Genomic DNA, 25,010 nt, shown 5'->3' with positions numbered 1-25,010 from the left:
TAGTTATAACTATATATATTCCTTCTGAGAAATAATACTATTCTGCACTGACAGAATTTGGGGCAGATCCGCCACTGGTGTAAATTATCACGCTCCACTGAAATCAGTGGGTGTGGATCTGCCCCTGGCAACTCAATTGTAGCCACCCAAGATTCAGAATATTTTGGTATTTTTGGAATAAAAGTTGTTGCCCACTTGTCATGATGTTGACTCTTATGAATACTTTCTGGGTAGCTCAGTTGCTTGAATAATAATGTTTTTGTTTTCGTACCACAGGTATTAATGAATGTAATGACCCTTCAATCAGCGGATGTGATCATAATTGCACAGATACCCTGACTAGTTTCTATTGTTCTTGTCGTACTGGACACAGACTCATGTCTGATAAACGGACATGTGATGATATTGATGAATGCAATGAAACGCCATCAGTATGTAGTCAGATTTGTGAGAACACTGCTGGCTCCTACATCTGTAAGTGCGCCCCAGGCTACATCCGTGAGCCTGATGGAAAAAGTTGCCGGCAAAATAGTAATATCTCCCCCTACCTTATTTTTAGCAACCGTTACTATCTGAGAAATCTCACAGCAGATGGCCAGTCTTACTCTCTCATTTTGCAAGGACTAAGAAATGTGGTGGCACTGGACTTTGACAGGGTGGAAAAGAGGTTGTACTGGATTGATGTGGGGAGAAAGGTCATTGAAAGAATGTTCCTAAATGGGACAAACAAGGAGACAGTAATAAGTGATGATGTGCCAAATGGGGAAGGTATTGCTGTGGACTGGGTTGGCAGGTAAGAAAATGTTTTCAGCTTTTCTGAGCTATTGAGGAGTTATGTTTTTTAATGTGAAAAATATGAGTTCAGATACTTGTTTGGGACTGGTTTTCAACCCACATACCATACACCCAGTATAACAGTATCCTAATAATATCAATAATAATTATTCATAATACTATTTGGCTCTTATAGTGTGCTTTATATTTTCAAAACGCTGCACAAACATTCACTAACTAATCCTCACAACAGCCATGTGAGATGGCTACATTGTGTTATTCCTGTTTTGGTGATGGGGAAGCCAGACTGAGAGAGGTTTAGTAAACACACACAGCAAACTAGTTGCAGAGCATGATTAAAAAGTTTCTGGCTCCTAGCCCTGTGCTCAGTCCTGCTGGCAACAAAACATGTTCTAGCCTGGTGTTCTTATAGTCAGAATGTGCAATAAGGGCACCACGGTAATGCAAAGACTTTTGAACATTTATGTTAATGGACCAAGTTTAATAATAGTAATAAGAATAAGAATAATTAATAGAAGATCCACCTCTTTGATGTGATAGGAAACGTCTTAACTGGGAGGGATATATTAACCAAGCAAACAAAGACAATTGATAAATCCTGAATTTTTATATTTAAAAATACTCTTATTAACCAGGGAAATCTCATTGACAGTGCCATTTGAGAACCAGATTTTGCTGGGTGTGCTGTGATTAACAATTCTTGCAACAGAGGTCTTACCCAGTGTGTTTCCCTTGTCTCCATAAGTGACAGTACTTTATAACCATGCTTTTTTCCCCACTCCTTTGGTTTGGTGAGAGCAGGGATAAAACTGCAGGGGAGGAAGGGAAAGATGGTGATTCTTATGGCAGCGCCACCCGCAACCCCAGTCACAACCCCGTGCATTGCACATCTCCCTTCCTGGCCCCTCTCCAGGCCATCTCCTTGTTGCCATTTCTTGGTAAGAGAAGAGGGGAGGAAAAGGAGAGGCAGTGACACCTTGTGCTGGCCATGTGCTGCAGGCAGCTGCCTGAGATGGGGGGTTTATTCCCCAGCTGACCAGCTACAGTTTTGAATTTGGCACCAGTAGTGGTAATTGGCCAGTGGTGCCAATGTCAGGGGAGGGGATAGGGCAAGGTGGCACATGGCTTATAAAAGGTGGGAGTACAGCATATGGATTTGTATCTACCCAGTTTGAGCCCTGAGCAACAGTTGGCAGCATTTGTCTTTTGTAACGTTGGCCAGATTGGAGGATTGAGAAGTATGTGGTCCTGATTAATTCTTCTTTCATTACAGTGGATTCATCATTACTCTAGAGAGAAAAAAGCAGTGAAATTAAAGTGCGGTGCTTTATTTTGTATAAAGTAGTGTGTAAAATATTCATTATAAAACATTTCAGGAAGTTGTACTGGGTGGATGCATACAAAGACTGTCTCTATGTCGCTGAGCTTGATGGCAGATTTCGGAAAAAATTGGTGGATCGGTGTGTGGACTCCAACAACACCTTCTGCTTTCAGTATCCCAGAGCTATTGTCGTTCATCCAAAATATGGGTATGATATTTCCAGAGTGATTCTCTTTCACCTAGTAGTTCGACAGTCTCATGCTGTTTCTGTGAAAGTCTATGCTAAGTTATCATTTTGCATCTGTTAGTAAGAATAATTACAGAATATTTGGATCATATCCTTCTGTTCTGCAAAAACGCGCCAAAGGTGGGAGATGGGTTTTGTTTCAGTGCATGAGGTGTTATATTGCAAATATAGCTTCTAGAATTTGTCCCAGGATCTTTTCCTAGAAAACTAACTATGGATGTTGTTTAAATAGACAGGTTTACTGGACTGACTGGGCAGACCGAGCCTATGTTGGAAGAGTGGGCATGGATGGCAAGAACAAGACGGTGATTATCTCTACCAAGTTAGAGTGGCCCAATGGACTCACCATAGATTATACCAACGACAAGCTCTACTGGGCAGATGCCCATCTAAACTACATTGAGTACGTACATAGAGAAGAATAAAGCAACTGGGTAACTGTTCATACCAAATTTCAGTGGTAGCACTTTATTTTAAGAATTTTTTAACCCCGTCACTGCTGACAGTTTGTGCATGGATCAAGGCAATAGGTTTTGTTTTTTTTTTTAAATCGAACGTACAGAGACATTTTATGTACCGTTACAGTGCAGTTAGACAATGACATATCCAATTAATCCATCAGCATTGAAAGGGTTAACTAATTCTAAATTAAAATGGAATCAGAAGTTAGGTATAAAGGGGATGAAGAGGAAAGACTGCCTCCTTATTTGGATAAAATTAACTTTTGGGGTTTTTTTCCACTTGTTCTTTTGCTGCAGTTGGCACTTTTGTTCTGAAGTTTTATAGCATATATTTGCTAGCTCCAATAATTATAATAAGGGACATATGTGCAGTGGGTCTTCAGAACTTTGCAACAGGGGGTTAGACTGTAAACCTTTTACTCACACTAGTGAGTAGTTACATGAGTAGTCTCACTGGAATCTCAGAAACTTCTCATGGAAGTAATTGTTCAGAAATTCAGAAAGAGGTTCAGAGTCTGGGCTAGAACTTGCCAGTGCATCTTCATGTAGATGCAAAACCAAAACTGAGGCAGAACTGAATACGCAAATCATCATTTTAATCTGTAATTACCATTTTTTTGCCCACAGATCTGAGGACAGTGACAAAGAAATGTATGTGCAAACATTTGTAGAGTTCTGCTGAAAGTTTGGCATTAATGTGTTCCCCTTATTAAAAGTTCATGACAATACTGCATGGAACCTATTGCTTTGTTACGTTAATTTACTGTATTTGATACAAGTCTATAAAATGTCAAATACATTTCTGATGATGAAATGCTTAGACTTCAATTTCAGCATAAGTAATTAGCTAACTTTCTGATTCTTTCCAGGTGTTTCCAAATTAGCACATCTAAAAAATCTCCTTTGTGTTTATTCTTTTAGCTCCGTTCCAAGTTTCCATGTTAAAATGAACCATTTTAGAAAAAAAAAATCTTTCCCATAATTTCCTGCTAGTGCCTGGTCATAACAAAAAGAGATAACCCATTAAAGATATTTTACTGTAACAGACACTGTGAAGTCACAAAGAATCAGTGTTTTTAGAGTAATATGAAAGTGAACTGTTACGTTAAAATTTTAATGGTTAGCATTTCTGTCAAAAATTTAGACTTGGAAGATTCTCCATTGGATTCATTTTTGCCAAGTTTCTTAAATGATTTGTTCATTAATCATAAAGTTGTTGTTCAGAGTTTCTAACTTAGCCTTCTTTGTTATTAATACAGTCAGAAAAAAGTGTGAGAGTTACAGAACATTTTTCTATTAAAAATGTTGTTAAAAGTAACATATAGCACTCCTAGGATATTTAAAATTTAGGAATAAAGGTGTTATATTTTTCCAAGTGTCACTTGAGAGGCTATCTGAATTATACAGCCACTTTCCTGCATGACAAGTAACCTATAATCTATGCACAAAACTTCATTGGACAGCCAGATACATTTCTTAGGGATGGCTCTGTATTTCCTTTTGCGTGTGTGTGGTCTATTTTTATAACTAAAGTAAAAGCTATTTAAACCTTATGTGTCTCAAAATGAACTAAACTATTTTGAATCCACTGATCACCACTAATGAACTGCTTGCTGTAAGAAGATACCTTAAAGGCCTGAAGTTCTTGCAGCTTTGATCTCAGTCTTATGCATGTTTTTTGTTCATGTAGGTACTCTGACCTAGAGGGACGACATCGTCACACAGTATATGATGGGACTTTACCTCATCCATTTGCAGTTACAGTTTTTGAAGACACTATCTATTGGACTGATTGGAACACAAGAACTGTTGAGAAGGGAAATAAATATAATGGATCGGGCAGGACTGTTCTGGTGAATACCACACACAGGCCATTTGATATCCATGTCTACCATCCATACAGACAGCCAATTGGTGAGGAAACAGATTTAAAATTTAATGTGGATGTCTGGCCCTTATTAGGGCCTAACCCTGGTTCATGCCGTGTTCATATCTCCCATTGGCCTTACAAGGAGTTGAAGGCACTTGGTATCTCACAGGAGACCCACTCAGTTTCTTGAAGGATCAGGCCCTTAGTTAACCTACACAGGTGGTCTTCGATTTGGCTATCTGGTAAAGTAAGATAAATAGTGAGAACAGAATCAGACCTGAAGTATGGATTTAAAGCCAGTTTCTAGGGTTTCAGGGTTCACTGTTCATACATCTTCAGTAAACTACAGCTGAGACCGGATTTTTTCTGTCTGAATGCCTGATTTATCTGTTTGTTTGTTTTGATTTGCAAGAGATAATATCAATGCCCTTCTGTGCAAAAGGAGACTATTGCAAGGTCTTTCCGTGTATGGGGATGTGAAGTGTGATGATTATTCTTCCATTTTACTAGTGAATAATCCTTGTGGTACCAACAATGGTGGCTGTTCCCATCTGTGTCTAATAAAAGTTGGCGGTCAGGGTTATTCTTGTGAATGTCCAGATAACTTCATGGTAGTACAACTTGGCAACATTGCACACTGCCTTCCAATGTGCTCCAGCACCCAGTTCCTCTGTGCAGACAGTGAAAGGTAAGTCCTTTGCTCAGTATCTTTTTTTAATAGCTCTTTACGGATAACATTTATATCTAAGGCTAATTTGCCTGGAAGGCTTGAAAGTATGTAGTAATTCTCCATATTGTGGGTTCTGAAGTCTGGTGGTAAAGACAATTCCAGTCTGACTCCTGTGCTGGCAAAAATTTCTAGCAGAGTCCTCCTTTCTGGCTAATGGGATGAGTCCTTATTAATGCCCTTTCTTTGCTGTATCACATGGCTAATCCAATAAGGACTGGGGTGTTAGTCATGCATTGCTTCAGAGGCCATTTCCCAGTGATTTCATGAAATATGAATCTGCTCCTGTCTTTTCTACATGCTGTGCAGTATGTTTGTTTCTGCTGTTAACTGATTAATTTATTCTGGCTGCCAGTGGCCCATAGGGCCCATTCTGGCAGTAAGGGGTCTGCTGATGCGGGGGCACAGCCCTGGCCCTTTTCCATGGCCACCCCTATGTGGCAGGAGCCAGAATTGGGGGGACAGGCATAAGTCTTGCTATCCTGGCTCTGCACCACCCCAGGACTCCTGTAGGCAGCTGGGTTTCTCCAATGGCCCATTCTGCCAGCCTTAGTGCTGCCTCACACTGGAGCACCCATTGCCAATATGGTTAGGTCATGGTTAAAATTATACACTTAATAGAATTCTCTATCTAAATTTCAGATCACTTATGGAAATGTATCTTTTCTCCATCTCTTCGGCCTATCCATGCTATAACATGCTGTGCAAACTGAAAGTTACCTATTTGACTTGCTTAGGTGTCTGTCTGAATGATGAGTCTCAAGAAAGCCCAGAGTGACAGTTTGCACAAAAATACTGCAAACTTGAGTCCACATTAATTTGCCGTGAGCCTGTTACAGAGGTTTCACCATCAACATCTGTTACTGGCAACACCATTTTGTGGTATATTTTGTTATCACATGACAAATGGCTTCATGTCATGTAGAACTGAGGCTCAAGAAATATCTGAAGCCAAATGTTGCAAGATGATATGTCACTGGCTAAAGCTTGTCTAACAATTGATCCTTAAAGGGATGGCCGGACACCTGTAAAGTCATTGCTTCATCAAAGGAAATATTATTTTCTCTTTATAGGTGCATACCGATCTGGTGGAAATGTGACGGACAGAGAGATTGCAGGGATGGCTCTGATGAACCGCCGACTTGCGCGCACCGATATTGTCGTGTTGGGCAGTTCCAATGTAGTGATGGGAACTGCACCAGTCCCCATTTCTTGTGTAATGCTCTGCCAGATTGTCCTGACAGATCAGATGAAGATCATGTACTTTGTGGTAAATGTCAGATAATTATTCTTGGCACGTGTGTGGCACTTCACATGTTCAAAACATTGTATAAACACTAACCATGTAATCCTCACAAGCTGCCCTAAGAGGTAGGTGAGAATCATGATCCGTATTTTACAGACGTTAGACCTGAATTTCTGCTGCCTTACACCTTATGTAGTCATTTACCCCAGTGCAAAGTGTTGGTAAAAAGGATGTAAAATGCTACCAAATCAGAGTGGCAATGTTTTACACTCACTTTGCTTCACTTGCACTGGTGTAAAATACAAGGCTCTGGAAAATAGGTTTCATTGTGTGCTCAAAGCAACACGTGAAGTTGAGCTTGGCTGCATGGTCCCACAGTGCAGACTTCAAGGGTGTGAGTTGTAGCTTGCACTAACATGCTGTGCAAACTAAAAGTTACCTAGTTTGGGTTAACATTGTCTCATTTCAAACAGGACTAGGTTAATGCAAACTAAGTACCTTTTAGTTTGTGCTAGCAGGAGCTACTTGGGGGCAGTTAAAGCGCAACATCTTAAACAAACAACTCTATGTAGACAAACCCTCGGTGTTAGAGGCAAGATCAGAACTGAAGATTTCCTAACTCCCAGCTCAGTCCATCAAACCATGCTCCTTCTTACCATAATCTGCATCTTTAAACAGTGAAAAAATTATTTCACATGAAAATTGCTCAACATGCAATACACCCAGGCAGACGGTTTTGGAGAACTGAATGTGATAGAATTTTTTAAAAAATTGTAGGCATCTAATTATAATTGTGAGACAGTGTATTAACATTTTTTAAAACCCATCTTGTTTCATGTGCTTGTGTCTAATTAGAAAGCTAATTATTCTCCTCTTGTAAATAATATTACACTGGGAGTTGAAGTCTGAGCAGTGAGAATGAAAAAAGAAAGCTGTGTAGTCATATAATTGATAGTTTCACTGACTTTCATTAGCATATAATAGTATTTTCTGTAATATCATAATTAAGTGAAACCTCAATTTGACATGAATTTCAAACAATCAAGCTCTTAAGTAAGGCACAGGGGAATATTAAATAAGAAATTGACAGCTGCATAATAATGAGTTCACATGTCTCTTTATTTTATTGGGTAGAATACAGATGATTTTGGGGTATATCATACAGTTACCTAAGGGGGAAAACTTGCTCTAGAAAAGCTGTGTGTTAAAGTTTGCAGAAATCATGCTATATTCTCTCTTCCTGGAGAAAGGGATTACTGTGTATTAAAAGGGGCAGTGGGAGAGGTACCCAGACCATGTAGGCTGGAGATCTGTGGAAAGCCAAAGTGAACACCCCAGCTCACAGGCTAGCACTTAATGTGACTCCCAATCTGCAAACATCAAAAGCCTCACCAGGCCCCCACCACTGCTAACATTGACTTCTGCTCTGTGACTATGCATGAGTTCCCCTCTGAGGAAGATAGAAACTGTGGATCTAAAGTTAATGGTGCTTTGAGCAGCATTAATTTGTGCCAAGTGTCCTGGCTTGAGCATGCTAGTTTAGCAGGAGAGTATGCTGGGTAGAACTAGAGTAGTTCCTCTTTGGCCCACCACACTGTCAGAATTTGCATGATGGCCCAAAGCCATGTTGTCATTCAGGTGCCCTGAATCACTGTGCTCCTCTGCCCTGACTCAGTGCGACAGCTGGGCTTGTATTTCACTCTGCACTGGGCAATGACAACTCTGGATGTCTTTCTTCTCCCCAAAGGCTCTCTGTTGTATTGCTCAGCCTTTGAGAGCTGGATGAAAGCAGCCTGTGGGCCATAGCCATCCAGGATTAGAAGTCAGTATCTGAACTGGACAAGTAAATTCTAAACTCAGATTGAGTTACCAGCATTTCTTTAATATGGAGTGATGACAGATTCAATTCCCATAACACTGAAGGGCTCAATCTTTCCTATAAGCTTCAACAGCCTAATAAAAATGTGTATTCTTTTAGCTAATCACCAGTGTGAGACACATCAGTGGCAGTGTGCCAACAAACGGTGTATCCCAGAAGCCTGGCAGTGTGATAAAGAAGATGACTGTGGGGATAACTCAGATGAGGATAGCTCTCACTGTGCCAGTAGGACCTGCTCTCCAGGCCAGTTTAAATGTGACAATGGCCGCTGCATCCCTCAGTCCTGGAAATGTGATGTGGATGATGATTGTGGTGATCACTCTGACGAACCGTTCCACGAATGCAGTAAGCACTAAATCAATGGCAGCTGTCTATATTATAGCATGATAGGCAGAGTGAACAGCATTGCTTAATTTTCAAGAGGTTTGCTTTTGAGGAGATATGAATCCTACAAATTGACTGCTAAACTGCAGTAGGTAACTGGCACTGCAACACAACACTTTGTGACTTGGTAAGAGAGTCTCATGAGATATCAAGCAACAAATACTGAAGGGGAAAAAAGTCACTAAATATCTACAAGGTTTTTGAACCAATCATGGGGTTTGTAACAAACTCAGAACCCAAAGAGGATGGGTTTATAAAGAACAGATATAGCCAGGCAAATTTGATTATGTCTTGCCAGACTGGTCAAGTTAGCAGATGAAGGGAAAGCGACAGACATAATACACTTGGATTTTCATGAATCTTTTAATACAGTTGCTCATAAATCTCTTACTTTCAAATTTAAATTTAATTGACTTAGATATGAACACAGTCATGTGGGTAAAAAAAAAGTCTGACAGTTTGCGAATAAAGGGTTATGATAAACCACAAAGTGTCAAGCTGAGGGGAGCTATCGAGTGGGGTACTACAGAGATCTGTACTAGGCCTGGTTTTCATTTATATTCATTTAATGATCTGGAAGTGAGTAAACAACATATTAATGAAATTTACAAATGCTACTAAATAGGGAGGAGTTGTGGGCATCTGAAATGACAGAGAAATAATAAAAAAGCACCTAGAAAGATTAGATACAGACATAGAAAGCAACAAAATGAAATTTAGCTTGGAGAAATGCAAGCTAGTACAACTGGAATAAAATAATCTGAACAGCAGCAGTCTGAAAGCTGGAAAGCAGTAATGTGACCTACGAGTGATAATAGTTAGCAGATCGACAGGGAGTTTGCATGCAATGTGACAGCTGAAAAGGCCAGTGCAGTTTTGAGCTATATACTTAAGTAGGTCAACACTTAAGGCAGCGTGTAGAGTACAGACACTGCGCACCCAGCTAGCATGGATATAAATAGTGATGTAGATGGTGAGGTATAGCCTTAGGCAAACAGAGTAGAGACATACCAGAACCATAAGGTGTATATCCTACATGGCTCTCTACATGCCCAAACAGTGTCTCTGTCTGCACTGTTATTTTTAGCAGTGTAGTGTCCCTCTGCTGGAGCCCATCACACTGGAAAGCTCTGGCAGTGGGGAAAGATTCTGGCAAGGGGGAGGCAGTGGGGAAGGGCTCTGCCAGTGGAGAGCTGCTAGAGCCCTTCCACATTGCCTGCCCCCTAGAGCCTTTCCTCGCCACAGTAAAGGGCTCCAGGAGTAGGGAAGCCAAGTTCCCTCCTGCTGTGTTTCCTGGGTTGGCACAGCTACTTACCATCCTTTACAGAGGGCTGAGCCGAATGGCTCAATCTAGCCCCAGAGGAGGACATGATAAAAGTTAAATATTTGTAGAATAGTCATCAAGGAAGGAGAAGAATTATTTAGGATGGCAAGGAGGAGGTGAAATTAAGAAATGAGGTGAAATTAAGAAAGGGGAAAGTTAGTCTGATTATCAAGAAAAACTTCCTGAGGGTGACTAATTGTAATTGCCCAAGCAAAGTGGTAGATACCCAGTCACTTAGCATAAAAATAGAGCGGACAAAATGCTGGTAACGGTATAATAGGACTCCATTGTGCACCAGCAGGGAGATGGGCTATATGACCTGACAGATTTTTTTTTCAATCGTTGACTCCTTTTAATGGAAGTAGTGCACCATAAAACAGAAATCAGATGTTTAAGTTATGCGCATACAGAAGTAATACAATGTTCTTTGACAACTCTCTCTTGTGTTTTAGTGGGTCCTGCCTATCGGTGTGATAACCACACCGAATTCAGCTGTAGAACCAATTACCGCTGTATTCCACTGTGGGCAGTATGCAATGGGTATGATGACTGCAGAGACAACAGTGATGAACAAGGCTGTGGTAGGTGTAGGGAAAAGCTTTTTTCTGAAATGATGTTATGCTGCGAATATTTCTCCAAGCTATAAAACCCTCATGGAAGTCTTCTCAGTGACAATTCATATGCTTGTACTTCTTTCATTTTCTGTCAGTTGACTTCACTGATATCCATTTGTGTGGTGGAAAATTCTGTGGACAACAATTCGCTGTAGGTCGTGTAGCTCACAGCCTATAACCCCTGAAAGCTAGATTATGACTATTATTGTACTATTCATTATTGAATGTTGATTCTGTGCTTATCACTGAATAAAATAGAGGAAAATATATTTTCCTGCTTCCAAATCTTACATTTAGGAACACACATGAAAGCTGTGTTGTTGTAGCTGTGTTGGTCTCAGGATGTTAGTGAGACAAGGTGGGTGAGGTAATATCTTATATTGGACCAACTTCTTTTTGGTGTGAGAGACAAGCTTTTGAGCTTACACTGAAGTCTTTTTCATATGAAAGCTGTCATTCAGTATTCTTTTTGCATATCTTCAAAGCTACTTCCAGTGCTCAACTGGGGATACACTGTACCAAAATCACCAGTGTTGAGGATTTATGATGCTGCAAGAGGTGTTCTGAAACCTTTTAAAATGCTACAAACTAAGTTTGCAGGCCATGAGTTCACAACATCTAAATCAGAATAACTCAGGAAAAACAGGGTGTGACAGTCTGGCCTACAGTGTGCCATATGGCTTTCAGCTCTGGCTGTTTGTCAGTAAAAGCATGTGCCACTCTGAGAGTCATTAGATACATACCCATATACACAGAGCCTGACCATTTTTCTTGCACCAAATCATTTATTCTCCAGGTAATATTTGTTTCTATAGATGCTGGTTGTTTTATACTTTTCTCCTCTGAGGGACAGTAGAGTTGTTGTTTCTGCACAAGTAGGAAAGGGGGTTGTTTTAGGACTCCCTGACTCTGCAATCCTTGTGTTGGGAGTAGCAGTCTCCCTTTCTAGAAGATGGATATGTCCAGAAAATTACTGTAAATTACTGAAAGTGCAAAGTCTCTGCCTGAGCATTCCCCTCCCAATCCTATATCATTACTTGATGGGATGTTTCCAAACTGCTCTTTCCCTAAATTACTTGTCCCAATTTATGGTATGGAAAATTCCATCTACTACAACCCTCTGGGTACTCTACCCTATCCAAAGCATCCTACCCTACTCTAAGCATCTCTCTACCCTGTCCAAAGCATATTCAAGAGTATGATAATGTATGCTGGCTTATTGTCTTGGTGACAAATTGTGTGCTTTGCAGAGGAGATGACTTGCAATCCTTTGGGAGATTTCCGCTGTGATAATCACCGGTGCATCCCGCTGCGCTGGAAGTGTGATGGAGATAATGACTGTGGAGATGGGTCTGATGAGAACAACTGCAGTGAGTTGTCACTCCACTCTCATGATATTTTAGTATTCCTTGCTTTTCACTTATAGCCTCCCATTTCTTCTGAAAATGAGGCATGTTGTTCTTAATTGCAAGAGTTCAGTTATTCCACTATGCAGTCTGTATTATTGCTGCTGAGCCATTTGGAATGCTGTGTTAAGAATAATCTCTGCATTGTACAGAAATAAATGGTAGTAAATCCAGTTATCAAGAAGAATGTTATAATGTGTGTGAAAGTATTAGTCCTGATTTCCACTAGGGTTTAAGGGCTCAAATCCTGCACTTTTTAGTGTGTGTGTGTGTGTGTGTGTGTGTGTAAAAACATTTCCCTGAGTAAAGAGTGTAGGATCAAGCCCAAACTGAATTTATTATTTTCTGATAAGGAGTTGTAATTTCCTCAAGATAAAAATCACTCTTGGGTAATGTTGTAACAAAACAATTTTGAGATGAGTTAACCCACAGAGAGACATGAAGTGTTTAATATCACATAATCTGTATGCAGAAATATCAACTTGCCATTTTAATGATTGTCTCACATCTCACCCAGCAATCATTTTGCCTATTTTAATGAGACAGGCTTGGATGTTTAGAGTTACAGTTGAGTGACTTCACATGTTGTTTTCACTTGTCTTTTAAATTGAAGGCCCTCGCGAATGCACGGAAAGTGAATACCGTTGTGATAATTTGCGCTGCATTCCTTCTCGGTGGGTTTGTGACCATGACGATGACTGTGAAGACAATTCAGATGAACGTGACTGTGGTGCGTATTGACGTTTGGGTGTCATTTCATCATATTAGAAACTAAGGTTTGTGCAGGTTTGAAATCATTCTGCAAAACCATATTTTACATCAAGCAGCATTAGTGAAGCAACCTTTACTGCACTACATTATTTACCTTTATTTAGAACAGGATATGCCACAAATACTATCTTACATTTAGATAGTGTGGATGGTGAATGCCCAGTTTTTCATGGTATCTTCCGTACATGAAAAATATTTTCATGGTATCTTCCGTACATGAAAAATATCCACTTTGATCTTGTTTTTCAAGTGAAGACATTTCACTAATCATTTTGGAATCTTTTTAGAGCTGAGGACATGTCATCCTGGATATTTCCAATGTAGCAGTGGGCATTGTGTTGCAGAACGCTTCAGATGTGATGGAAGTGCAGACTGTCTTGATTTCTCTGATGAAGCGACTTGTCGTGAGTTTAAAGCGTGTGGTGGGAACTTATGGGGGAAGAACAGCACATAAGACACACTTCAATTTTACAGAAACTTAGTCTTTATTGCCTGTTTAATACAATAGACAAAATGCTGAGTGGTACTGAACACCTGCAACTCAAATGACTTCAGTAATAATTCAGGAAAAATGTAATACATAGAGCTACTTTTTAATATACTAATGGGTTCTCAGGTATTCCACCGGCAAATTATAAATAGATTAAAAGAATAAACCTGCTGGAGAGAGTGATGCCCAAGAAGCCCTGCTCTTTGCAAGGATGGTCTAGCACAGTGTGAGGATTTTGTTCTGACCCAGCTACACTGCAAGACAGAATAGCTTTTTAAACATTTCAAGGCCTACTGTACTATAACAGGCTAACAAGGCTGATTTTATAATGTGCACAGGGCTGTAGATGGTCTCATTCCTCTTCCCTTCCCCCCACTATAAATGAAAACAGGAAAACACTTTGTTTCCCTTGTTGTCACCTCTGGTCTGGATTGTGCCCCTGATCTCTACACTGGGCTACGTTTTAAGACCATTTGGGAGTTGCAGCTTACGCAGAATGTGACTGCTCCCTCATTAAGCAATGTTTTTTGGGGGGCATTTCACACCTGTGCATTGATAGAGCTACACTGGCTGCTAGATGATTCCCAGGTGAAGTTTAAGGTGCTGGTTTTCATCTATAGAGCCCAAATGGTTTGTAGCCTTGGTACCTGGGATGATGCCATTCTTCTCGTGTTGCTGTCATAGCAGTTGTGATCATCCTTCCAGGCAGTTGAGCTAGAAACCATGGATTAAGTGGGAAGGAGAAGACTCAGGACATTTTCAATGATGGGTCCTATATTCTGGAGTTTATTTCCCAGCATATTTGGTCCAACAGAGGCTGGATTAGACAATCTTTGTGGCATGCTGAAAATCACATATTTTCCCTGTTTTTAGTTCAGAGAAAGGGAAAGAAGTTTGCTTAGAAAGCAACTGATGGGCTGTAGAAGCTGATGAAAGGGAAATGATTTGGAGGGTGGTTGTGTGTGTGCGGTGTAGGAGGGGGAGTTCCATATATGGTCTCTGGATCTTTTGAGTTGTGTTTATTTTCAAATTTTGTATAGGATCCACATAATTGGATGGACACTTTATAAATGTGAATACATTAATAATTAATTATCTGGTTAATTACCTGACCATTCGCTGGGGGTGCTGGTATGAAATTTGTGTAGATTATATTAATGGATTGCCGGTGATAAACGCAAACAGTGCCAGTAAAACTCACATCACCGTATTGTGGTTCTAAGGCCTCTGGCAGTAACTTTAGAGTATTATTTAGCTTTGTAAAATCTTAATCTAAATTAATCAACGTAGTTAGCCAGTGGCCCTCAGTCCTTGCAGTCTGCTACCCCTGCAAACTTTTAGCCCTCTTCTCCTGTAGAGAAGAGGGTGCGGAAGAAATAATGACCTACGAAATGCCTGAATATTATTTCAGACCAAGCTAACTTGTTTATACTAAAAATTAAATTTCTTTTCACCAGCAACACGCTATCCTAATGGTACATACTGTCCACCTATGTTGTTTGAGTGTAAAAACCATGTCTGTATCCAGCCATATTGGAAATGTGATGGTGACAATGACTGTGGAGATGACTCTGATGAAGAACTTCACCTTTGCTGTAAGAGAGAAAAATGAAATAAAAATGAACAATGTTGACTCCATTAGTAAAACTATATAATGACAATCATTAGTGGTACAGAAGTAAGAGCTAAATCATAAATATGTTCTTTTGACTGGAGATTCTCATGGGTTTTGATAAAGATAAACACCAAGAAAGTGTTGTTTCACAAGAAGCATTTTTAAGTTCACTTCATACTCTCTCTTGTGATTTTGTAACTCATTAATTGCTTTGCAGGCATCTAAATATGCAGCTGTAAGAGAGGGGAGAAGTCAAATGATGAGAGACAATCCCTGTAGCAATTAGAAATATGAATAACAGTCAGCATTTTCAAAATTGGGTGCCTAAAGTTAGGACCCTTAACTGAAATTTAGTGATATAAGGGTCTGATTTTCAATGGTGCTGACTAGCATCCTCAACTCCCATTAGAGTCAGGGCATGTCCTTAAATATGGATTATGGGTCCTAACTTTAGGCACTCAAGTTTGGAAATGTTGACCAATACCTATGAAAAACATACGTTACATACAGTTGAGGCAGCCACAACAACTGCATTTATAAATTGGATGGTCTTTTCTATAAATGATTTCTGCTGTTGTCTAGAAAGATATAGAGCACAAACTAGCATGGTAACTACGGCATTGCATTCCCTGCAGTAATGGTGAATGTTTGCTGTCTGGAGTACAGACTACCTTTTTCAAGAAAGTCGATTATCACTATGTTAGAAACACAGATTTTAGGTTATCTTTTGACAAACCTAATTCAATGCTGTGACTGAAGAATGTGTATACTTTTGGCCTGAAAGACTAGTGCTTTTTAAAATAGAGGCACATGGTAACCAAAAAAAGTGACGTATTGATTTGATGGATTGTATGCAATAAGTGTTTGCATCATACTTGCTTATTTGATCTATTTCATTTCAGTGGATATTCCCTGTGAACCACCATTCCGTTTCCGCTGTGAAAATAATCGCTGTATCTACAGTCACGAGCTGTGCAACCAGGAGGATGACTGTGGAGATAGAAGCGATGAGAAAGAGGAGCACTGTACGTTTACACATGTACAGCCAATTTTATTCAGTAATCAGTAGATACATTTTCTAGTAATCCTAGACTTGGACTTCCATCAGTGTAAAGTATTTGTAATGTTTAATAATAATAAAAAACACCCACATTGAATGACAAAATGAAACAAATATTTTAAAACTAATGTTCAGCAGGAAATGATTTGAACTGTGGTTATTATAGCGCAGAATATTTGCAGCATATAGATGCAAGTATAGGTTTAATGTGTAACAAGCCCCTCCCCCAGCAACTGTATGCCCACCATATACCATAAGCATGCTGATAAATTAGTATAGTCTGAAAAAAAATATCAAATTATAATGTTATGGTATAGTTTGTTTAAAATAATGAAGAAGAAAGAATTGGCAATTCAGTAATGGTCAGGATGGCAAATGTTGTTGAAGTTGTATTGAACATGGTTGTCTCTGAATTCTGACCATAGTTATGCATGACTCAACAATATTGGACCCTGAATAATACGTATGAGGATCTTAAGTGTTTAGGCCTTGATGCTGCAACTAGTTCTGCATGGGTAGACCCCTGCAGTCACATGGAGCCACACTAATTTCACTGGGGCTCTGCACATGAGTCTGCCCATGAAGAACCAGTGATAGCATTCGAGAATTAGCACCTGGAATAATAGATACATTCTATTATATATCTTTATTATACAGTGCAAAGTTCTGCTCCCAGATATATTCACAGTACCCATTGACTCAATGGGAACTGCATGTGCACGTTTCATAGCAGAATTTGGCCCCAAACGTAAGAATGTTTATTATTTACTGACTTTTTAAATTACCCAATGTCTTGTAATTGTAATAGCATGTTGTATATGCTAGAATGATCTCAACTAAACTAAAATATCAAAGACTGGAGTTAAAGTATAAAATATAGAGATAAAAGATATTAAATAGCCCTGCCAAAGCAAGAAGTTGAATCCACTGTTGAGTAGAAAATATGTAACAAAAAGTGTTTATGAAATAGTCCTTGTATCTCTGTAGAAGGAGGAAGTCTGGTTTTTGAGTTGAGGCACATGACTGGGAATTAGCAGACCTGGGTTCTATTCCCAGCTATGCCACAGACTTCCTGACTCACGTGATCAAGTTATTAAACCTCTCTGTGCCTCACTTCCTTCCTCTGTGAAAGGAATAATGCCTAACTTGTGGATGTTGGGAGGCTTCATAGGTGACAGTAGCGTGTGTCTTTTGAATTGTAGGTCGAGAACCTACCCCAAGACCTTGTATGGCTGAAGAATTCAAATGTGGTAATGGAAACTGCATTCCTCTACATTACGTATGCGACAATTATGATGATTGTGGAGACCATTTTGATGAAATAGGCTGCAGTAAGTAACAATGTTGTTGTTACGCGGTGTAGTAGTAATCAGTAGAACTGAAATAAAAACAGTTTTTGAAACAGAAATAATAAACGTGTAGTATTGACTAGAGCTAAAATATAATAAATTGGAACTGCTCTCTGCTCCTGTTATCTTACCATCCTCCACATATCTTTCCAAAACATTGACATTTGCAAACTAAGAAGCTCAGTATCCTGAACTGTGCAAGTTTAGGCTAAGAGTCTTGTGCTTCACAAGAAGCAATTTGGTCTTGTTCTAAAATGGGATATTCTGTGGAGGCTAGAGCAGACCCTGAACTGGCGTAAATTGTCATAGCTCCTCAGAAGTCAATAGAGCTAGCATGATTTACACCAGCTTAGTACCCATCTCTGGAGAAAGTGAACAACTCATCTCACACCAGCACCCTATTGGCCAGTGTTCAGATTGAAGTCACCTCCAGTCATCTGTGTTGTTAACAGTTTTTCACAAGATGAGGTGCCACAGGACTCTTTGCCGCTTTTACAGATCCAGACTAACATGGCTACCCCTCTGATACTTGACACCAATCAGGAAAGTCATTGCAATGTGGAAACTTTGAGTAAAATATTTGTGTGTGATAGGGAGTGCAGAGAGATCCTAGAGAAGTCCACCTGAATAAAGCATTTTGACTGCAATAGACAGCTTAGATTCATAATTTGAGTATGCACTTGTGATTTCAATTTGTCAGGTGTTTATGGCTTCAGGTGAAAATGTGCCAAATGATGTACTGGGGATTAAAACCTAGTATGTTCGCATATCACAAATAACTCACAAACTGTTAGCATAGTCTTTTCTGAGGTGGCTTGCATCTCTATTTCATATCCATCCCAGTGGACTTTGAGTAGTGGAAAATAATGATGTGACCTGATGAAAATGTAAAAGTATAAAAAGGATGTGAAATGGTGCAAATCAGACAATTTGATGGCATTCAGCCCTGTACTGTTCATGGGCAGACATGAGCACAAACCAAACTGATGGCGTTTGGATCCTTTCTAGCTTCAAACATCAACATTAAACAGAGAGAGAATAAATAACACTAAATAGTTCTATAAACCTAATCAGGATGACAAATATCTTTTGTTTTGTGATGGGAGTAAAAGGTGTCTAACTTTAATTGCAGGTATAAATTTTAAATATGAATGCAAAGACACTGTGTGTGTGTGTGTGTGTGTGTGTGTGTATAATACGTATGTATATAAAGGTAAGTGTGTATAATTATTGTAATTAGCATTGATATATAGTTGTAGGACAGAAACAGTTAACTGAGTTAGTGAAATAATATTTTGGGCATAAATCTGCATCCTTCCTCATCCTGTGTCAATACACATTTGTTATTTAATTGTTTCTACTTATATGTTATAGATCTACTTGCTGTATTTTCTAAGTGTCAGAGTAATTTTTGTAAATGCAGTGCACCTCAGCTTACCAGTATCGCCATAGATCACTGCTTCATTTACACACAGCACATTAGATATGTTTATAGTGAAAACAAGTGTAAGTTTCTTTAACAAAGACTAGAGATAAGAGAAGTACCATGTAAGAGTACTGGAAACAAATAGTTACATCTAAATTAAAATCATAATGTGTTATAGAGCCAACACTTAAATAACAAGGTACTCTCCTATCTAATGAAGTTTAGTTCACCCAAAGTCTTCGCGGAGTTTTCCAGTCAGGCTGGCTGTGACCCTCCTTTCATAAGACAGAACATGCTGACAGTTTGTCTTCTTGGTGAAGGATCCAGGTGCACTTCAGGACTCCTAGTTATACCCCCAAAATCCATTGTCTTCACTCTTAAACAGGATACTCCTCTGCTGTTTTTGTATTTTACTGCAGCTTTCTTCTCTTGTGATTTCATAATCTCTTCATTAGCATCAGGCTCAGTAATGCAAACAGGTCTTCAAGGTGATACATACAATGCACAATACACTCATGACCAGATAGAGATACGTGTCTGCTAGCCCCTACCTGAAAGGAACCTGTCCAAGGCATTCAAATCCTGGAGACCTGCCTTTAACTTCAAGACTTTAGGATCATAATTTCCAGTATAATTATATAGCTTTTAATTATTATATGAGCATACATTTTGCAGTGATTATGACGAACAGCGGACTGCTGGCTCTCAATAGAGACCTCATAGCCACCCTTTAGTGAATCATTATGTAGATACCTGACCCAGGGGATCTCTGTAAAACCCCATGCATCCTCTTTGTGTCCTCTGCCAGTTGGCACCAGAGGTCCCTGGGTCAGAGGTCCCTTGCTTCTTCCCATATGAGGCCTGATCCAAAGGCCACTACAGTAAATGGAGTTCACTGACTTCAATAAATGTTGGGTCAGGCCTTACATGAATTAGGTGCCTACCCTAATTCCAAGGTATAGCTGACATGGGTCTATATCCCATGTAAAAGGAATTTAGCAAGCATTCTGTTTTGGTTGTGAGATGGGAGGGAGGTGATGGTTGTAGTGGGGCTGTCAACCTATCCAAATCCCTGGAATAGTTGCAGCTGCTTTGAACTGGCGTCCAATATTTTACGTCATTCCCCTTAGTGCTGGGTGAGGCTGGGTGGGTAATGAGGTCATTCAGTATGGCAATGTCATGGATTCATAGCCAAAGAAATGATCCTGCCTGAGAGTTTCCTGACCTCCCTGTAATTAGTAAGTAGTACCATGGCCAGGGAAATCCCTGAAAGCCCTTCATGTCTGCTGAAAGTTTTTTCCAAGGAGGAAAGAAGAAGGCCAACTTAATATTTGAAAATTGTTTACAAATAAGAGAAAATAATAGAAATTGTAGCTCTCAGTATGGTTTATGCTTTTCCAATAATAATGATTTACATTCTTTTCAGACTCAGGAACAGGACGAACTTGTGCTGAAAATATCTGTGAACACAACTGTACCAACTTAAGTGAAGGAGGCTTTATCTGTTCCTGTAGGCCAGGGTACAATGCCAGTGAGCTGAACCGGAACTCCTGCGATGGTATTTTCAATATTCTATTAATCTTCTCCATGAAAGATGTTCAATTTGGTTTTGTTACAATAATTTAAATGTAACTATTCATTATTGCATGTAAAGAGGATTTTTGCACTTCACTGGACCTTGTATGACACAGATTTGGCTTCTGAAATATATTTTCTCTCCCAGAATTTAGGCCCCAGTTCAGCAAAGAACTTTAACCTATGTTTAATTTTAAGCATGTGAGTAGCTCCCTGGACTTTAATGGGAGTGCTCAGATGTTTAAAGGTAAGCACGTTCTTATTTGCCGAATTAGAGTTTTATGGCTTGATCCAGCTGCACTGAAATAAAGGGGAGCCTTTCCACTGACTTAAGGCTAGATCATATCTGAGTTACCACTGTCTATATTTAGATTAGAATCAAAGCTTCCGCTCTGAGAAATTCACTGACTTGCTTACAGTGCAGTTCTACACTGTTGCTCAGCAGCTGTTTCCTGTGCAGCTAGTATAATATATGCTCGCTTTAAAGATGAAAATACATTTGTATTGCTTCTTACTCTAGCTAGGGCCATAGAACCAGGCACATCTAAAAAAGAGTGAGCTGGATTCTAATCCGTCAGCTCTCAGTCTAGAGAATTGTTTACTGAATTCTAAGAAGTGGGGTTTGCACAGATGTACACTGAAGTGTTGCTGAGGGCAGCATATAGCCCACAGAAGCTTTAATGCTGGTGACGATGTGCTCTATGGAAAGAACCTAGCTGGACTCTCAGATCCCAGACTGACAGTTAGTACAAACTTTAGTAAAGCAAGCACACTGGATCTGGAAATAACTGAGACAAAATAAACAAAATAAACAGGGAGCCTGTGATGTCATGTTTAGAATCCCTTTACAGAGCAGAACATTTCACATCCTGGGTATCTTGGCATGTGCAAGGCCAGATTAGAGCAATCTAAGGCCCTAGGCACACCCTGACATGAGGACCCCTGTGGCTTCATCCCCATATGGCCTCGCCCCTGCTCTGAAGCCTTCCCCACCCCTTGGAGTGGGAATGGTGGTGTCCTTTCCCACAGAGGCCTGGGGCCCTTTCCTCTCCACCCACCAGAGCAGCAGCAAAGGCCCTCCCCCTCAGGAGCAGCAGATGTCCCCCAGTATTTACGCCAGGATTTGGGTGTATCTGTTTGAGTGGGTGGGCTGGGGCCACTCCACACTTTTCTACCTGCCACACACAGCTTCCTCTTTTGGGATGGTGTTGGCAGTGAGTCCTGGTTGTTCACACTCTTCCGGCCACGCTGTAGGCGGCGAATGCTGCCTGGCGCAGTGCAGCAGCTCAGCGCAGCGGGACAGAGCCCTCAGCTCCCGCCAAGTCATATGCTGGGATGGGGACGGCAGCACTCTCCCAAGTCCCAGACAGCCTCTGGCCACGCTGCCTGGGAGGGGACGCTGCCAGCATGGTGCAGCGCAGTGGGACAGAGCCCCCCTCCACCAGGTAACGTGGGATGGGGAAGGGACAGGATGGGGAGAGCGTGGGGGCCCCAGTCTGGGGGTGGGGCGGGGAGGAATCATGTGGGGTGTCACATGGTGAAACCATTGCCCCCCTTTGGCTGGTGTCCCCTTTGTGTTCCTCCCCACTAGTTGCCCCAAATCAGAACGTCAAAATTATAAATGTGACTAGTTCAGCTAAGGAAACAATTAAACCTGAGATATTTTCTGTCTCCATTTGTGTTTAGATATCAATGAGTGTGAGATCTTTGGAACCTGCCCCCAGGACTGTAAAAATTCCAAAGGAAGTTATGAATGTTTCTGTGCTGATGGCTTTAGGTCCATGGGTGATCAACAGGGAAAACAGTGTGCTGCCAATGGTATGTTTAACTGACAGCCTGACTGATTGCCACCTGTGAAAAGCAAGCTAACTGTAATAACTTTAATGAATGTAGGCGTCTCCGTTATAACGGGGGGGAAAAACAAAAATCTTTTTGTGCAGCATTAGATTCTGTACATCCTTGTAACCTTGTACATCTTTGTGCAGGAATGTAAATACTCCCTCTCTGCTTCCATTTGTAAGAATTAAAATAATACCCACTTCTTGCAGGTATCTGACGTGATAAATACTCTAAAATATGTTGGGTGCCTGCCCTCCTCTCCCCTTCATCCAGATTTCCTGAAAACAAAAGACTGTCTGTGCTGTAGGTTATCAGCAAAAGACAGCTGCCCGTTAGCTCCCACCCCCTAAGTAATGTATCAGAAGCAGACAGTGTATTGAAGTGGTGCAAATCAAAGACAGTTTGCTGACAGATCACCGTTTATTGTTCATGGACTGATGAACACAAACAAGAGGATTTATAACAGCTCATTTATAACTCCAATCATTAGTTCTGTCTCTTAGGTTAATGTCAGTGGCCGTAGTGTGTGACAGTCATTGAGTAGGTAGATTCTGATTTGGTTCAGAAAATGAAAAACAAAGAGCTGGAGAAAACAGAAAAGAGGGCTGACAATGGAACAGTAATAATATATGGTGATTGAAGCGGGGTTATGCTGTGTATAAAAAGATACTTCGAGCTTTTAAAGGCTAAGTGACAAAGTTGTGGTGTATTGAGTTAAATAACATAGCCTTACAAAGAGGAAGCAAGGCACCCGGCCTGTTTGCAGTAAGAATTTTTAAAAGCTGAAAACCCAAGGTGTGTAAGAAAACTTATTAAAAAAAACAGCTTTCACGGTTTCCAGTCCAAAGGCCTGAACCTACAAACACTTACTACTAGGCTTAGTTCCTATGGTAAGTGAGTGCCTTGACGTCAACAGGACTAGTGATTGTAGTTAACACCAAGCTTGGTAGTAAGCAACTGTAGGATCTGACACCAGTTTTGCAGACCCAAAAGCGCTGGGTAGTTCAGATGATTGTCCAAGTAAGTATTTTTTCTATCAGGTTCTTATCCAAATGTAACCTCTAAAACTTTAATTTAGGTTTGACCATCAGTAATTTTCACCTGCTTCTCTTGTGAGAGTACTATTGAATTCAGAGAAGTAAAATCTATTGTTGCGTTCTAGGTAACCCCCCATTGTTACTCCTGCCAGACAATGTGCGAATTCGGAGATACAATATCTCATCACAGCAGTACTCTGACTACATTGATAACCAGGAGCACATCCAAGCTATAGACTATGACTGGAATCCTGAGGGAATAGGCCTGAGTGAGTATATTTGAAGCTTTCATACTTAACAATGCATTATTTGTTTCAGAACTAGTGTTAGTTTTGGAGGTTAATTTTCCTTTTTAATTTACAGTCAAACTAGATTAGTTAGCAGTTCTGGTGGAGTGGATGTGTCCTTCAGCTATATGCCTCCCTCAGTCCCTGTCAGTTCTTTTACTACATCTAGTCAGTGAGTTTTGTTTTGTTCTGTGGTCTCTTTCTTTCCCTTTCATTTCTTACCCAAGGACATTGTGACTTTTATGACAAGGTTGTGGCTGGCCCTTACTATGTGTGCAAGCGTAGGAGGGTGCAAGAAGCCCCTCACCCTGGCACCCCCAACTTCAGGGCTGGCCACAGCTAGTTCCTGCACTCTTCTAATCTCAACAGGGCTTCAGGACTGCAGTAGTTTGCGGTCATGTGTCTCTCCTCCACCACTCAACCCTAAGGGGGAAAAGGCTGGTGGATCCTTATGTTCTGTCATATGTCACCCTACCAATGAACTCATCCTCTGCCATGTGTAGCCCCTGTATGGGCTCCCAGGATCCTGCCTGTCCTGTACAATGAAATAGACATGAGAGGTAAGGCACTGACTCTTGCAAAATGTGGCATGGGCTCTTTAATGACTTCAGCTGCATGTCTTATCCAAACTGTATATTTTAGACTCATGATTTTAGAATTTGTGCAAATTTTCCTATATTTTTCATTTTCATTGAGGGCTAACATGAGATTCTCACACAAATAGAAATATGTTAAATTGGTATCTCATATACCATAGTTATTTCAATAGGGGTAGGATCTTCCAAAAATGAGTAAACATTTCAAATGACTTCACAATGAAAATGATTTTTGAATTTTTTGTAGGTATTGTATACTACAGCATTTTGGGACATGGCTCTGAGTTTGGATCCATCAAACGTGCTTATCTCCCCACATTTGATGGCAGTGGAAACAATCCTGTGAAGGAAGTTGACTTGAATCTGAGATACATAGTTAATCCTGATGGTCTAGCTGTGGACTGGGTTGGGAGGTGAGTAAACAGAAAAGTTAGGAATTGTACACACGTGAATATGGTGAGAGTCTGAGATATTGATCACCGGTTAGACATGTGAAATCCAGTCCTTTATCTTAGACAGGCATACAGGAGACGTGAGAAATATGGTGCTAGTCTTGCATCCTGCATAAGCCGTCCTCGAGCTGGAGATGGGAGGTCTCAAGGTGGCCCAGATGAATGCACTTTTCTTTGCACTTTGCTTCTTTGATCAGAAGCAACATATGCCTCAATCTAACACCTGTTGCTGATTGCAT

General features: G+C 40.3%; 1 protein-coding gene across 3 annotated transcripts in view; it reads left to right on the top strand.

Annotated features, from left to right (window-relative positions):
* LRP2 (LDL receptor related protein 2) overlaps positions 1–25,010 on the top strand; it is a 182,220-nt gene that overhangs the window by 126,259 nt on the left and 30,951 nt on the right. For all 3 annotated transcript variants that reach the window (XM_037912394.2, XM_043525116.1, XM_043525115.1), the window contains exons 50-67: positions 277–793; positions 2,172–2,324; positions 2,596–2,766; positions 4,515–4,738; positions 5,205–5,382; positions 6,495–6,691; positions 8,646–8,891; positions 10,707–10,835; positions 12,119–12,238; positions 12,888–13,004; positions 13,333–13,449; positions 14,993–15,130; positions 16,053–16,175; positions 17,413–17,541; positions 20,412–20,543; positions 22,247–22,378; positions 23,562–23,705; positions 24,567–24,732. In XM_037912394.2, coding sequence (XP_037768322.1) covers positions 277–793; positions 2,172–2,324; positions 2,596–2,766; positions 4,515–4,738; positions 5,205–5,382; positions 6,495–6,691; positions 8,646–8,891; positions 10,707–10,835; positions 12,119–12,238; positions 12,888–13,004; positions 13,333–13,449; positions 14,993–15,130; positions 16,053–16,175; positions 17,413–17,541; positions 20,412–20,543; positions 22,247–22,378; positions 23,562–23,705; positions 24,567–24,732 — 3,133 coding nt within the window. The remainder of the gene's footprint in view (positions 1–276; positions 794–2,171; positions 2,325–2,595; positions 2,767–4,514; positions 4,739–5,204; positions 5,383–6,494; positions 6,692–8,645; positions 8,892–10,706; positions 10,836–12,118; positions 12,239–12,887; positions 13,005–13,332; positions 13,450–14,992; positions 15,131–16,052; positions 16,176–17,412; positions 17,542–20,411; positions 20,544–22,246; positions 22,379–23,561; positions 23,706–24,566; positions 24,733–25,010) is intronic.

Source organism: Chelonia mydas, chromosome 11, assembly GCF_015237465.2.
Source record: "Chelonia mydas isolate rCheMyd1 chromosome 11, rCheMyd1.pri.v2, whole genome shotgun sequence".
In the NCBI taxonomy this organism is placed as follows: Eukaryota; Metazoa; Chordata; order Testudines; family Cheloniidae; genus Chelonia; species Chelonia mydas.
Note: the sequence above shows the minus strand (reverse complement) of the source record. Positions and strands in the feature narration are given on the sequence as shown.